This window comes from Lemur catta, chromosome 17 (assembly GCF_020740605.2).
Source record: "Lemur catta isolate mLemCat1 chromosome 17, mLemCat1.pri, whole genome shotgun sequence".
Taxonomy (NCBI): Eukaryota; Metazoa; Chordata; class Mammalia; order Primates; family Lemuridae; genus Lemur; species Lemur catta.
Window position 1 is genome coordinate 24,886,766 of NC_059144.1, and position 15,600 is coordinate 24,902,365.

The 15,600-nt window shown below is 44.4% G+C and overlaps 1 protein-coding gene and 1 long non-coding RNA gene across 9 annotated transcripts in view; one reads left to right on the top strand and one right to left on the bottom strand.

Moving 5' to 3' along the window:
- The window catches only part of ASXL1 (ASXL transcriptional regulator 1), a 78,847-nt gene that overhangs the window by 57,415 nt on the left and 5,832 nt on the right, over window positions 1-15,600 (bottom strand). For 7 of the 8 annotated variants that reach the window (XR_006729640.1, XR_006729641.1, XM_045529460.1 and 4 more), the window contains exon 1: window positions 826-1,099. The exons of the other annotated variant lie outside the window; for it this stretch is intronic. Coding sequence is in view for 5 of the 7 variants with exons in the window: in XM_045529460.1 (XP_045385416.1) it covers window positions 826-882 (57 nt within the window). In the remaining 2 variants the exon portion in view is untranslated. Of the gene's footprint in view, window positions 1-825; window positions 1,100-15,600 lie in introns of those variants that run through there. 8 annotated transcript variants of the gene reach the window in all.
- Window positions 1,574-3,872, top strand: LOC123622829. Its single transcript, XR_006729642.1, has 2 exons — window positions 1,574-1,606; window positions 1,808-3,872. It is a non-coding gene; the product is annotated as an uncharacterized LOC123622829 (long non-coding RNA).

A 15,600-nucleotide genomic window follows, 5' to 3' on the forward strand; every position in this document is an offset into this window, starting at 1 on the left:
CAGTATCTTCAAACAGACACTTTGTCTTTGTCCAACACACATTCTTTGCAAAGTGTTTTCAGTTCTCTGCAAAGTGCCTATCTCCGGTTCAGCTCATGAAGTAAAACACCCTAGTCAGCGTTTCTCAAAGTGTGGTCCGTGGGCCACCTGCATTAGAATCACCGGGGAAGCTGGTTAAAATGAAGATTCTGGGGCTCTATTCCTGCATCTCAGACTCAGATCTTAAGAAAGACCCTAGGAGAAGCACTTCTAACAACCCCCCAAGTGTCTCCCACAGGACACTAAAGTTTGAAAACCACTGCTAAGGGTTCAAGCTACGAGTAATCACTTGGTTCCCTCCACACACATGGTTTAGATTGGGAAAGCTCAAAATGTCACTGGCGTCCTTGAAATTGGGGTCGCTTTTCCACCCCCGGAGTCAAACGCACCACCCCATTACCCACCAGGAAGCGAAGGAGGAGCTTCCGACCCTTCCCGGAAACCTAACTCCCCCGGGTGAATAAACGCAGCTTCCCCAGACCCCCAGACGCTGCCAAATAGTGGGGGAGGGGAAGCTGGGGCCCCGCCGCCCAGAGGGGGAGGAGCGGGCCTGCTAGCTCGCCCCTCCGCAGGAATTTGGCGCGGGGCGGAGGGGGTATAGAAAAAGGCGCCACATCCCTCGCCGGCGGGGCACCTCACCCCACCCAACGCCTCGTGGGGTTGTCCCGTTCTTAGAGGAAAGGTGGCCCCGCCCCCTCCGGCGGCGGGCAGGGCTTCGACCCTCCCCCTCCCGGTAGGGGGTGCGCCCACCCCCCACCGAGCCCCCCCGCCGGCGGCCCGCCTCACCAGGCGCGCGGCCTCGGCCCACGTGCGCTCCTTCTTTCTCTTCTGTTTGTCCTTCATCCTCCTCCTCCCCGGCGGTGGCTGCGGCTCCACGCGGGACCTCCGGGCGGGGCGGGCTAGGGCGTCGGCGCGGGGCTGGGGCGGCGGCGGCAAGGGGTGCGTGGCGGCGGCGGCGCGCGAGGAGTCGGGTGCGGCCGGGGAGAAGGGGCGGGCGCGCGGGGACCGGTTGGCGCGACACCCGGCGCGAGGGCGACGGTGGGGGAGGGGCGGCGGCGGCTCCACGCGCCCGCGCTGCGTCAGTCGCCCACGGCGGCGGCGGCAGCCCCGCGATCGCTAAGGAATGCGGCGGCTCCGCATAACCACGGGGTCAGAGGTCACAGCTCAGGCCTCCGCTTTCCCGCTCTGCTGTGGGACCGCGACAGGACTGGCGGCGGGGCGGGAGGGCGAGACGCGGCTTTCCCTTCGGCGCCCGGGTGAGTGCGTGTCTGCCGTGGGTGTGTGTGAGTGTGTGTGAAGAGTGAGGAGGGGGAGTGTGGGTTTTTTTTTTTTTTTTGAACAAAAAACAAACCGAAAGGGCGACTGGGAATCGTAGTCCCAGTTGCCTCTCTGGCCTCCCCCGCTCCGGAAGAATATGGCTGCGAGAAGCTCTTGGACCACACTTCCCGGCGTGCCCCGCGGCCAGGTTTTTCCGCCCTCCCTTTCCCGTCCTCCGCCTCGCGCAGTGATCGGTTCAGAAGGGGGACAGATAGTCGTTCAGGCAAGGGACTGGGTGGAGTCTCGCGAGGTACGGGAACTGGCTGGGGGCCTGAGGGATTCTGGGAGGCGATGCTGGGAAGGGGCGGTGGCTGGGATCCCAGGCCACAGTTAACCCCTTCGGCGCTTCTTGCTTTGGCACCACTAGGCCGTCGAGAGTGGGGATCGAGACTCTCAGCTCCCCCTTTGCGCTTCTGCTTGCTTAAGTAGTTCTTACCTACACTTCTCGTAGGTGACGAGAGGCAGGACTTTCTCTTTTGGTCCGCCCTAGATGACTCACTGCCGCATAATAATGAGACAAAAAGACACTCAAACCGATAAAACGGTTATTCCACGATTGGTCGACTTAGACGGTTCTCCGTTTCCTCCTCTACTTTCATGCTGCTATGTATTTGCAAAGTCTGCGCCTACAGCCTAGAGCGTTCTTACCACTTGGTGATACCGTGATGGGTAGTGTAAAGAACTTGGACTTTGAGGCTATACTGACCAGAACGCACCAGTGTGTATCTTTAGAGACAGTTCCTGGAGAGAGCTCAAGCGCTGGAGTCAAACGGACTTAGACTGGAATCCTGGCTGTTGGCTCAACCTGTCTGAGCCTCAGTTTTCTGGTCAATGTCAGTATCTCACAGCACTACTGGAATTAAAATTAACATAAAACACCTGGCAGAAGAGGTGTTTTATGTTTGGAAGAGGATGTGAAGGAACACCTTGACATTATTAGGTCGATAGAATTTGGCTCCTGGCATAAAGCAAATGTTTAATAAATAGTAGCTGTTATTACCAACTGAGAAACAGTCAGCAATGTACTTGGTCTCTTTGAGCCTTAGTTGCAGAGACTTAAATGATGTGATGTTCAGAGCACCCAGCACATAGAAGTTTTTTTGTACCTATTTGTTGAATCAATGTCCAGAAACATTTCTAGAATCAGTCCTGAACGAGATTAATTACCAGCTCTTAAAAACTGTGAAGGCAGGGTCAGTGGCCACATTTGAAAGTTTTCCCTGGGTGTGGAAACACACCCTCCACTCCCTGGTGTTAGCACATAGGAGAAAGCCAGTGCTGAGAGAAGACTGTTACTGTGCAGCCCAACCCCTAATGCCAAGGGTTCAGTGTTCTAATACCAGCCACACAGAAGACTTTCAAGTTCAGTAAGCAAAACCCTGCAAAGTAAAACGACTGTAAAGGTGAAATAAGACATGTTTTTAAATTTTCTGTCCTTCTAGCATTACCCAAAGAGGGAGAGAAGATAAACAACCCTACCTCCAAAAATTGTTTGACTTGATTTCTTAGAGGTTTTTTTACTTTTTTTTTTTTTTCAATCTGTAACTGACACAGTAAATTTTGACAAGTCATTTGGCTTTTTTCAAATGTCTATTTGAGTAGCTTCACTCCCCTCTGACCTACAAGAAATACCTAGAAAAGATTCATTCTAAAATGTACGTGTTACTATACGCAGTACAGGCACTGTGGTAGGCAGAAAAATGTCCTCCTCCCTCATCCATAACTGTCCACGCCCTAGTCCCTGGAACCTGTGAATATGTTACATTCCATGGCAAAAGGGACTTTGCAAATTGGAAATAAGGACTTTAAAATAGGAAGAGTATCTGGGTGGGCCCAGTGTAATCACATGGACACTTAAAAGCAGAAGAGGAAGGCAGAAGAGATGTTTTGGAGAGAGATGAGGCAGAAGAAGAATTAGATTGAAAGTTTGAGAGGAACACAACCCACTGGTTTTGAAGGTAGCCACAAGCCACCGAATGCAGGCAGCCTCTAAAAGCTGAGAACAAGCCCTGCTAACAGCCAGCAAGGAAACGAGGACCTCAGTCTACAACCTCATGGAACTGAATTCTGACAATCTGAATGAGCTTGGAAACAGATTACCCCCCAGAGTCTCCAGAAAGGAATATAGGCACCTCGATTTCAGCCTTGTTAGACTTCAAGCAGAGAACCAGCTGAGCCACAGAGTCCAGACACCTGGCCCATAGCAAATGTGAGATGTGTTGTTTTAAGCTACTAAATCTGTGGTAATTTCTTACAGCAACACAAGAAAGCTAATACAGGCACTGTAGAAATGCCGTTATTTCTTTCAGCAAACACTACTTATTCTCAGTTAAGTCAAACCATGGGGCAATCCAGATGTGAATATTTCAAGGTCTTTGCCCTTGCAGAATCAAACAGAAATTAATGACATTATAGTTAAGTGTGAAAAGAGAGTATTTTCGGAAGACTGTACAGATGTGTTGGAAAGTTGGCTTTAATTATTAAACCTTAAGGAGATGCGATTTTTTTAAAATTAATGAGACTCATGAGTTTATTTTCTTGGTGTGTGTTTTTCTGTTTTTATCACAGTGCTTTCATTACAGATTATCTTTGAAAGTCAACACAGGTGCCATGGGGTAGTATAAGATAAACAGGACTAATATTCAACCCTGCCTGGTTTGGGGATGAGTCACTAGGTTTTCAAACTGCACAGTTTTAAGCAAAGCACATATTCAGGAATCTGAGTGACAAACACACCACCAGCAGACACCCAGGAATTCCCAAAAGGACACACATACCTCCTGAACTTCACTATGAGATAATGTACTACCACTAGCTCTGTACTTCAGCAGGCCTGGGTTTGAATCTCTTTGCAGTCTTTTCTCTAGCTCTGTGGCCTTGGACAAGCTATGAAACCTCTCATTGACTCGGTGCCATCATTTGGACACAGGGTACATAGCAAATTCAAAGGTGGAACTGGGATTAAATGGGATCTTTGTAAATTGCCTAGCACACAGTAGACGCTCACTAAAGGCCAGCTCTCTTTGCCTCTGAGAAGTTGCAGTGTTTAGTATAAAAAGTGCCTCGTTTTTATACTCCAATAAACCAAGCCTTAGAACAGCGTTTGCCCTTCTAATGAATATTCTCTCTCAATAACTCTATCCCCATTTCAAAATGAAGTTGAGGTTCCAAGAAGTCAAGTTACCCCGCCACACACATCCCAGATGATTAAGTGAGATCATATTTGCGACAGAAACTTCCAACATAGCCGATGATCAATAAATGTGTAGCTCTCCTGGTCCCTCCCACATTTCATTTCTTTGTTTGACTTTTGGTTTAGTGACTGTGCTCATGCTAGGATCTCTTTGGGTTCATCATCATACCCCTGACATCTGGCACAGTCTTGGCACATGGTAGGCTCCCAGTCTGTTGAATGAATGACCCTATCTCAATAATTACTTTATTGGAGAAAAATCTCTGAGGCCTATTTTCCCATAGAATGAGCCCTAAACTGTACTTGGAACCTGCTCAGGCAGAATCAGGAAAGACTAAGGATTTCACACAAACACATCTATGCAAGGTGTAAAGATGCTCAGAAATAGAGACTTCATGACTTCACTATTGTCTATTGTCGTCAGGTCACAGAATCTGGCCATACAATGAGAGGCCCTAACTCACAGCTGATCTGCCATTCACCATCATTTAAATCCTGCTGTTTTTCAGTCTCCCAGGAGGCTGGGGAAAGTGTTTAAACTACCAAAATGAAAATAATGGTTACTGCTGGGTTATAAGACTATGGGTAATTCTGGTTTTCTTTTTTTTTTCCCCTACAAAGTATTACATTTTTTAATTAAAAAAAATATTTTTCATTTCAACCACAAAACAGAACATTTATATTAAAATGACAGATATAGGTATTATTTTTTTCTTCTTTATACTTGTCTGTATTTTCCAAAGCTAGAATGAGTATGTGCTACTCTGATGATGAAAAAAAAACTTTCAATGCAATATAGCTCAACAATGTGAGAACATCTTTCTTTTTTTGGAGACAGGGTCTCGCTCTGTTGCCTGGGCTAGAATGCAGTGGCACCATCACAGCTCACTCACTGCAACCCCAAACTCCTGGCTCAAGGGATCCTCCTGCCTCAGCTTCCCGAGCAGCTGGGTATGCCCGGCTAATTTTTCTATTTTTCGTAGACACTGGGCCTCGTTCTTGCTCAGGCTGGTCTCGAACTCCTGAGTTCAAGTGATCCTCCCGCGTTGGCCTCCCAGAGTCCTAGGATTACAGGCATGAGCCACCATGTCCAGCCTGAGAACATCATTATTAATAAGGTGTTCCTTTCATTTTTACTTAAAAAGATTTGTGGGACCCCCTAGAATGGCGTCAAAGGATGACCTAGACTAGTTTTTACCAAAATTGTGGAACATGGCAGTTCCTTGCCTGATTCTTTAAGGTTTTCAGGTGGAGATTTCAGGACCTCACTGAGGTGCCCATCCCATTTTTAATCTCTCTTAACTACAGAGAGATGTACTCAAATCTACCATATCCTTCTGGCCTCAATTTAAGCCATTTCCTTTATTCTTTTCTCTGCAAAGAAGGAAAAGAATCTTTAAAGTGCATTTTAAAACCAAAATGCTAAGAGGGTGGTGCTAAAGTAATAAGATTGGCAAATAGGGTTCTTTTCAGTGTTTTATTAATATAATAAAACATTAAATTATACCCCACCCCAAATGGCTTTTCTTCCCTACAAAAGTCCACGGGAAACAAAAAAAAAAAAAAAGGAGGGGGGCTTTTCTTCCTCCTCTTCTTTAATGATTTTAATGTCTAAATGTGAAGTTGAGGGCTTATATAAATGGCTTTTCACAGGCTTCAACTCTAGAATATCAAAACCATCACATGAGGTGAGTGAGAAAACTGGGGTCAGTAAAAGAAAGGAACTTTCCCAAGATCACACAATTAGTTGTTGCTGGAACAACATTTAAACCCCAAACCCCTCATTCCAAATTCTTTCTGAGGTACTGTGGTAGCCTCCAAAATGGCCCCCAAGGACTCCACCACCTGAGACTCACGTTTTGAACAGGGCTGAGCTGTGTGAGCAATAGGATATTGTGGAAATGACCGTAGGTGGCTTCTTCTGGGACTAGGTCAGAGAAAACATTGCAGCTCTGCCTTGTTCTCTTGGCTCTCATGCTCTGGGGGAAGCCAGCCACCATGGCATGAGGACACTCAAGCAGCCTTCTGGAGAGTCCACATGACGGTAGCCCCAGACAAGCTTTCAGATGACTTCAGCCTTGGCCAACATCTTGGCTGCAACCTCATGAAAGACCCAGAGCCAGAATCACTCAGATAAGCTGGATTCCAGACCCACAGAAACTGTGTGAGATAATAAATGTTAAAAAGTCACTGAGTTTTGAGGTAATTTGTTACACAGCAATTGATAACTAATAAAGACATAGTGCCTCCCCTTCTGGGTGGTTCTTACCATTTGTGAAATCTGTTAAAAAGCTATGGACTCTCCAGAAAAACTTTACTTATACATATTTATACAAAATTCTGTGTAATGTTAAAGGGTGTTACCAGCTCCTCTGAAGCCACTTCACTATAAAAGTAGTAAGAATAGTTGTAGTATTCCATTTTTTTCTAAGACCTAGAGAAATGAAAACACTTGTCCCAGTTTATGGAGCTCATATATGCCTGGGCCAGGATTCAAACCCAACTCACCCACCTCTGCACATAGCTTATACTCTGCCACCTTGTTATTCTGCCTTCCTGAAGTCCTAAGTTCAGAGCTACTGCTCTAAAACTAAGTAATCCTTACCTCTTCATCTTCCTTCTGCATTCTACCCCTTTAATCTTATAGGTCACATTTCTCTGGCCCCATTTTAATTGCAAATCTTAAGTGACCCATTGTGTATTAGGACCCATCAAAGACACAAAGACAAGGTCCCTGACTCTGAGGGCCCCTAGTCGAATGGGATCTTAGAGATGAAAACCCATAACTGTACACGATTTTAAAACCTATAATCTTAGGTCCTTGTGGACAATGAAGCAGCATTAAACTCTGAAAGGGAAGACTTCACAGAGAAGGTGATACTTTAGCTGGGCCTTGAAAGCCCGAAGGAAAGAGGGGTGGCTTGGGTGGGTGATGGGTAGAAGCAGCAGTGGGTATGACGGTGGGCAGCCTCACTGTGTGTGTGCAAGTGCAAGTGTGTTCACGTGGGGAGGGGCCAGCAGTCCAGCGAGGTAGGCACAGGAGACAAAGCCAGAAAGATGGGCTTGGTAGATCCCAAGTGAAGGTAGATTCCAAGTCAATAGAGCTCTGATTTGAACTCAGATACTGGCTCTTACCCACCCCTGTGGCCCTAGACCCAACCGCATAGGCCCTGACACAGAGCAGGTGTTCATCAACGTTTGCTGAATGGATTCATTCAAGCAGGACTGGGAGCTATGGCTGGTTCGCAGTGGGGAAGAGAAAGTAAGATAGGGTTGCAGAGTTACCCTTCATGCCTCCTTGAATGTCATTTCTTCAGCAACGTTTTCCCTGATGCCCTACACTCATTAAGCCCTCCACACTCCCACAGCACCCAATGCTTCCTTCAAGATATAATGAGGAAAAATATAATTCGCTCTTGACATTGATGATGACTTCAATGTCTGCTCCAAGCTAGACTGTCAGCCAGATGATGTCAGGGACTGCTGGCTTATTCACTGCCCTCCCCTCCATCCTAGAGGAGGGACACCTCTATCCCAGAAAACAACAGGAATACAGCATGGGGCACCTTCTTTCATCGGCACTGATAACCTCCTATTAGGATGTGAGCCCTGTGCTCAGCCCTGGGCACTTACAGCCTAATTAGACACAGTCCCTGCATTACATGGATGGATAACAAGTGAAGGCTCATGTAGTGATGCCCTAGTAGATAGAAGTCTGGGGTGCTGTTAGAGCTGAGAGAAGGGAGGATATCTCAAAGCTGACACTAGGTAGAGGAAAAATTATTTCCCAGCTCAACAATTATAGTTACTTTGGGTGCAAAATAAACATTTAAAAGTAAATAACTTTCTTATGTACAAATAATAATCCAATTGGAAAATGATGGGGGCAAAGGATTCTATTCACAAGAGCAACAAAAAAATTACACCATCTGGAAATAAAGTTAACATAAAATGTGCCGGTTAACATAAAATGAAAACTATAAAACTCTACGGAGAAGCATAAAATCTTGGACCAATGGTGACCAGAGCTTGCCTTAGACTGGAAGACTCTAGAGAATGTGGATATTAATTATACCAAAATTAGCCCATCAAGTAAAATCATCCCAGTGAAGATCCCAGTGAGATTTTATTGGCAAAATGATCCTAAAATTCAACTGGAAAAATAGATGTATCATTTTCATAACAAAAAGACCTAACATTTACTGACCATTTACCATGTGCCAGGCCCCATCCCAGGGATTTGCTATACATTATCTCATCTTCACAAAAACACAATGAGGTGGATACTGGTATTATTAACATTATGCAGATGAGGAAGCAGAGGTTCAGAGAGAAAAAAATAACTTGTTCAAGGTCACACAGCTAGTAACTGGCTGACCTGGGATTAAAGCTCCAGGCTGGCTAACCTCAAGCTCCATGAATTTAACCACTCTGCTCTACTGCCAAGAAAAGTTTGAAGAGAATTAATGAGCTGGGACTTATTCTACCAGATATTAAAATGTATTAGGTAACTACAACAACTAAAACAGAGCAACTTCGACAAAGGAACAGATAAACTTACTAAACCAAACAGGGTGCAGAAACAGAGTCAGGTGTATAAGGAATTGTAGTGCATGACAAAGGTGACATTTCAAATTGGTGGAGAAAAGGTAGAAGTCAGTAACAGAATGGAGCCAGGCATGGTGGCATGTGCCTGTAGTTCCAGCTACTCAGGAGGCACAGGTAGGAGGATCACTTTAGCCCAGGAGTTCAAGGCTATAGTGTGTTATGATCATGCCTATGAACATTCACTACACTCCAGCTTGGGCAACACAGCAAGACCCCATTTCTAAATAAAATAAAATAAATTAAATTAAATACAACAGTGCTAGCCATAGACTAGCCATCTGGAGAAAAATTAAGTTAGAGCTCCACCTCCCTTATTAAATCTAAATCAATTCTACCTAGATCAAAGATTTATATGTGATAAAAGAAACAATAAAATATCAGAAGAAGAAAAAAGTGAATATTTTTATAATCCTGGAACTTAATGTCTTTCTAAGCATGATATGAAAGTTAAAAGAAAATCCATCAAGTAAATCAATAGATTTAACTACATAAAATTAAAAATTCTTATGGGGCAACAATAGACCACATACAAGATTAAAGACAAATAATAAAGTGGGGGGAAATATTTGTCACATATATGACCAAGGGTTAAGATTCCTAATAAACAAAGAGTTCTTAAAGGTTAATAGGAAACACCTCAATAGGAAAATGGTCAAATAACAATGGCCTAAATAGGCTATTAACAAAAGAAGAAATACAGATGGAAACAAATATTACACTTGAAAAGATTTTCAGCCTCATTAGTAATCTTGGAACTACAGATAAAAACAAAATTGAGATATCATTTCTCAGAAGATCATATTGGCAAAGGTTAAAAAGATTGGCAGAATTCAGTTTTAGCAAGAATATAGGGAAAGGGGCACAACTACATTGTTAGTGGGAATGCAAATTCATACAGTTGTTTTAGGAGACAGTTTAGCAATATGTAATAGAAATCACACTTGCTCTGAGTATATCAGGATTTGAATATAGGTCTGGCTGACCTAAGAAAATTTTAAGGGAAAAACTTTTTGATCTAGTAATTAAATTACAGTGATTTATCCCAGAAGGAAATTAAATAAGTGAACAATGATCTTTGTCCAAGGTTGCTTAAGATAGCATTGTATAAAATGGTAAAAATCTAGAAATGACTTCAATGACCATCAATAGTGTTAAATAAATTCTGGTATAATACAATAGAAAAGGCAGCCATAAAAATAATAATATAAATTTATATTTATCAACTGGATGTCTGTTTGCAGCATATTAGTGAGTGAAAACAGGACAGGTAAGTACTATGAACCTACGCATATTATGAAGGTCAAACTAAAAATGTTTGCACACAGAGACCTCTAAAAGATTGTCATCAGCTTTGAGTGATGGAATTTCCAGTGATTTATAATTACTTCTTTAAATGTTCCTGTATTGTTTGGATTTTTTATCATCAGAATATATAATTTTTATAACCAGAAAATTCAATAAAGCTCACTGCATTTTGATTTTTTTCTTTTTTTTTGGTAGAAACAGGTTTTTGCTACGTCACTCCAGCCCAGGCTGGAGTACAGTGGTTATCCACAGACATGATCATGGCACACTGCAACTTGAAACTCCTGGGTTTAAGGGATCCTCCTGCCTCAACTTCCCAAGTAGCTGGGATTAAGAACATGTACCACCACAGTTGGCTTGATTTAAAAATAGCACTTACCTACTCTACAGCCTAGAAACTGTATTATCACATTTATTCCCTACCTCAACCCTACAAGGGAGGTATTATTCATTCATTTTACAGGCGAGGCAACAACCTGAAACTCAGAAAGGTTAGGCAACTTGCTCTAGATGTAACAGGATTTGAATACAGGCCTAGCGGACACAAGAGCTCTTTCCATAATGCTGCGCTACTTAATAATAAATATTGCTACAAATATCTAACAATATATGCCTTTTATTGTGTGCCTGTGAAGTGCTAGGCATTTGGTGGATATTTCTTTCGTCCTTTCAGCAACTCTGCAGGGTCGGTATTTACCCTTCCACAGAGGTGCAATAGTTTGCTGTGGGTAGTAAGTGCTAAGCCAGGTTTATCCAGCTCCAAAACCTCCCTGCTCCTTTTGCCACATTTCCTGCTGATCTAGTAGCATACTCTCTTCACCTGGAGACGTTATTTGCCCTGAGGTCTTTGCTCCTCCACATGTCCTTACATCTCCATTTTGTAGCTCTTGGGTTTGACTGCAGTGCTTAAATATAGATTATGCTTTCAGCCATAATGCAAATGTTTATTTTTACCATGTAGTACTTAAACAAGAATGTTGTGAAGTCTTAGTTTTTCTGCCAACTTTATTACCCGGCTCAGAAGCCTTCACGGTCTCTCGGGCAGAATAAACCCAACCTTCACAGTCTAGCTCTCACGCGCCTGGTCATGGTCACGAGGCTCCCAGAATGCCCGAGGCTCCCTCTGTGCACACTCCTGACCACACTTCTCCTGGGTTTTGCAGCTCAATAGCCCCTGCACCCAGCAGAACATATCACCCAAAGTGGCATTCGATAAATGCCTCTGAAGAAAGGTAAAAAGAAAGCTCTATACCATGAGAGGCAAAGATCTCACCCAGGCAACAGGAAGGAGACCTTGGAGACTGAGTGAAATTTAATTGAGCAGATGAGGTGAGGCTTCAGGGAAGGCAATATGCTCGTGGCACAATCACCTTTAGCCTTACCTATCTGTTGTGCTATCCAGCTGCACAAAACGCTTTCACATAATAATCCTAATTGTTACCACTTACAGAGAGCATGTCGCAACATGCCAGGCGCTAGGTGCTTTACAGATTGCTTTCCTATTTATGTATTTATTTATTATGATTATTATTTACTTTCTGTCTCTCTCCACTAGCTCCACACAAGCTCCAGAAGGAGTTTTTGTCTGTTGTATTCAAAACAGTGCTTGGCACATAGTAAGTACTAAATAGTGACTGAATTCTCCACAAAGCCCCTTGAAGGAAGGACGATTTTTAACCCCCACTTTACAGATGAGCAATTTGATGCTCAGAGGGGCAAGTGACTTTCACAAAGGTACAGATCCAACAAAAGGCATAGCCAAGACTAAAAATAGATCAGTATTCTCTCCCTCCATTACCCTTGCAACTGTCTGGATTCAGAAATGTCCACTCCTGGCCTTGAAGTTGGGAACCACCACCTGTCTGCAGGACTTAGTAATTGACTAATAATGCTAACACAGTACCAGTTAACATTCACTGAGCACTTGCTACATACCAAGCACTGTCCCCAGTGCTTCACATGTTTTGACTCACCACAGGAATTACAGTCATGCACTGCATAACGGCATTTCAGTCAACGAAGGACAGCATATACAACGGTGATCCCATAAGATTACAGTGGCATATATAGAAACCTGATATTAGCATTGCAGATCAAGTAGAGAAAATGTCTGATATTCAGTAATGGTGCTGAGACATGTGGTTTCCCATATGAAAAATATATATACCTTCTAGGTTTGTGTGAGTACACTCTATGATGTTCACACAATGACAAACTCGCCTAATGATGCATTTCTCAGAAAGTATCCCCGTCGTTAAGCGATGCATGACTATACTTGCTATGATCCGTTTTTGACAGTTGAAGAATCTGAGGCCCCAGGGAGGTTTAAAAATGTTGACAAAATCACAGAGCTAGGAAATTCATAATCCAGGGAGTTCAAAATTCACAATCTAGCCATCTGGGTGCAGCACCCACTCTCCGCCACTGCCCATGCTGCCTCAGTAACACGTTGTCATAGCTGTCCTGTTCTAGGATGGCAAACCAAGGGTCAGGACAGTGGGCAAAGGCAGGGCCACTCTGCTTGGCCTGTTAGACAAGCTCTTGTGTTTCATGTTATCTTTTTAAGCTTCACAGTCACCCCGTGAAGTCAGAGATGAGGAAACGGGTTCAGAGACCCTATAAAGGCCAGAAGTACACAGAAGAGACAGAAAGTAGATTCGTGGTTGCCTACAGCTGCAGGGTTGACAGAAAATGACGAGTGACTGCTAATGGGTACTTTTGGGGATGATGAAAATGAAAATGTTTTAAAATTGATGATGGTGATGATTGCACAACTGTGAATATACTAAAAAAACCCACTGAACTGTACACTTTAAATGGGTGAATTACATGGTAAATGCATTACAGTCATGCACCACATAAGGACATTTTGGTCAATGACAGATCACATGTATGATGGTGGTCCCACAGATTATAATAGTGTATTTTTACTGTACCTTTGCTATGTTTGTTTACATTTAGATACACAAATAGCATTGCGTTACAGTTGCCTATAGTATTTGGCGCAGTAATGTGCTGTCCAGATTTGTAGCCCAAGAACAATACCCATTACCATACAGCCTAGATTGTCATAGGCTGCATCCTCTAGGTTTGTGTCGGTACACTCTACAATGTTGGCACGATGACGAAGTCCATAACGACACATTTCTTAGAACATCTCCTCCGTTAAGTGACACATGACTGTATATCTCAATAAAACTGTGCCAGTTTTTGTAGTTGTTTTGTTTTCTAAAAAGAGGGGCCATGTGGAATGAAGTGGCAGAGGTGGAATTTCAATAAGCTTCAGATCAAAAACCTTGGAACCAACGTCACCTCTTCTTTCCCTTTCATGTCCCACATCTGATTATCAGCAGACAAAATGTATCTGAGGCATGTTCCCGCTTCTCTGCCCCCACAGCCTGGGCCATGCCGCCCTCTCATCTGGACTATCGCACCCCTCCTAAGTGGTCTCCTTGCTGCCTCCTTGTTCCCTGTGGTCTGTTCTCTGCAGAGCAGCCAGAGCAATCCTGTGAAAGCATTCCTGTCAGATCATTTCCCTCTATGGCTCAGAAGTGTCCAATGGTCCCAAATAAAATTCCCTTACAATTCACATTTGGCCCTGTCCACCTTCCCAACCTACCGCCCACTAGCCACACATCCTCCTTCGCTGCCCCCAAACATACTCCCAGCCCCAGGCCTCTGCACTGTGGCTCCGTTTCACCGGAATACTCAGCCCCCAGGTACCAGACACTCACATGGCTTGCTCTCGAATTTCACTCAGGAGTCTGCTTAAATGTACCCCTCACTGTCCAGAGATGCCTTCCCTGACCTCCAGTCACGCCTTGATACCCCCTCACCCTGCTCGTTACTCTCTAACCTCTGACCTGCAGGGTTGTTTTTTTTTAAATTTTTTTTATTTTGGACACAGAGTCTCGCTCCATTGCCCGGGCTAGTGTGCTGTGGAGTCAGTCTAGCTCACAGCAACCTCAAACTCTTGGGCTCAAGCGATCCTCCTGCCTCAGCCTCCTGAGTAGCTGGGACTACAGGCATGCGCCACCATGCCTGGCTAATTTTTTCTATATATTTTTAGTTGTCCAGCTAATTTCTTTGTATTTTTAGTGAAGATGGGGGTCTCGCTCTTGGTCAGGCTGGTCTCGAACTCCTGACCTTGAGCAATCCTCCCACCTCAGCCTCCCAGAGTGCTAGGATTACAGGTGTGAGCCACCACCATGCCCAGCCTGACCTGCAGGTTTTTAAATAACCTCAGAGTGCTTCTGACCACCTGGCACAGTACATGCATCTTTGTTAACCATCTGTCTCCACCACTAGAATGTGACATCCCTTAGGGCATCCTGTATCCCTAGGACCTAGAATAATGCCCAGTAATTAGTAGATGCTCAAAAAATGAATGACTGAATCGGAAGCCAAAGGCTGGCTCCTCACTGCCCCTGGGCTAACCTAACAAAGAAGCTGATCACTACATTTAGCATGCCCCTTACCAAAATCTGTGGCCCCCTCTGTGCCATATCTGTGACACTGCCACTGCCCACCTTGAATTCCTACCTGATCGGGAGCTCTGAAAGGGCAGGGTCCACCAGCTATAACCCATGACACAGTCTTGAAAGGCATATGTAAATCTTTTATTGACGGAACAGGAAGATAAATTTTAAAACCAATGGCAGAAGTTTAATTTCTCAGCTCCCAAACAGACCAAAAGGGCCACCTTTAAGCCCAGTACTCTGAAAAATTCCCGGGCCCCATTCCTGGGGAACTTAAGACCTTAAAGTTAAGCTCAAGTGAGCCTTGGAATTCCTTAGGGAGTTAGCTGAGCCAGGGAAAGCTCCTTGTAGAATGGTATTTGCCAACTAAGCCCAGCAGGCAAACTTAAAGCAAGCACTTAGTGAAGTTGCTTTCTGTTATCTCAAAGAGAAATAACAGCATGCCAGGCTGGCTTAAGGAGAAAATGCTCGTGTAAATAGGGCTGTGCTTGCTTCCCTAACACCCCCCACTCACACACACACAAGCCTTCAAGCACTCTCCCCTTATCTACAGGGAGATAGAGCCAAGGAGCCCAGACTTCCCAGCCCCGTCCTCTATTCTACACTCTGTCCCTCCAGGCCTCTCAGCTTCCCCAACCTCCAGGAACTCTCCAGGCGCTT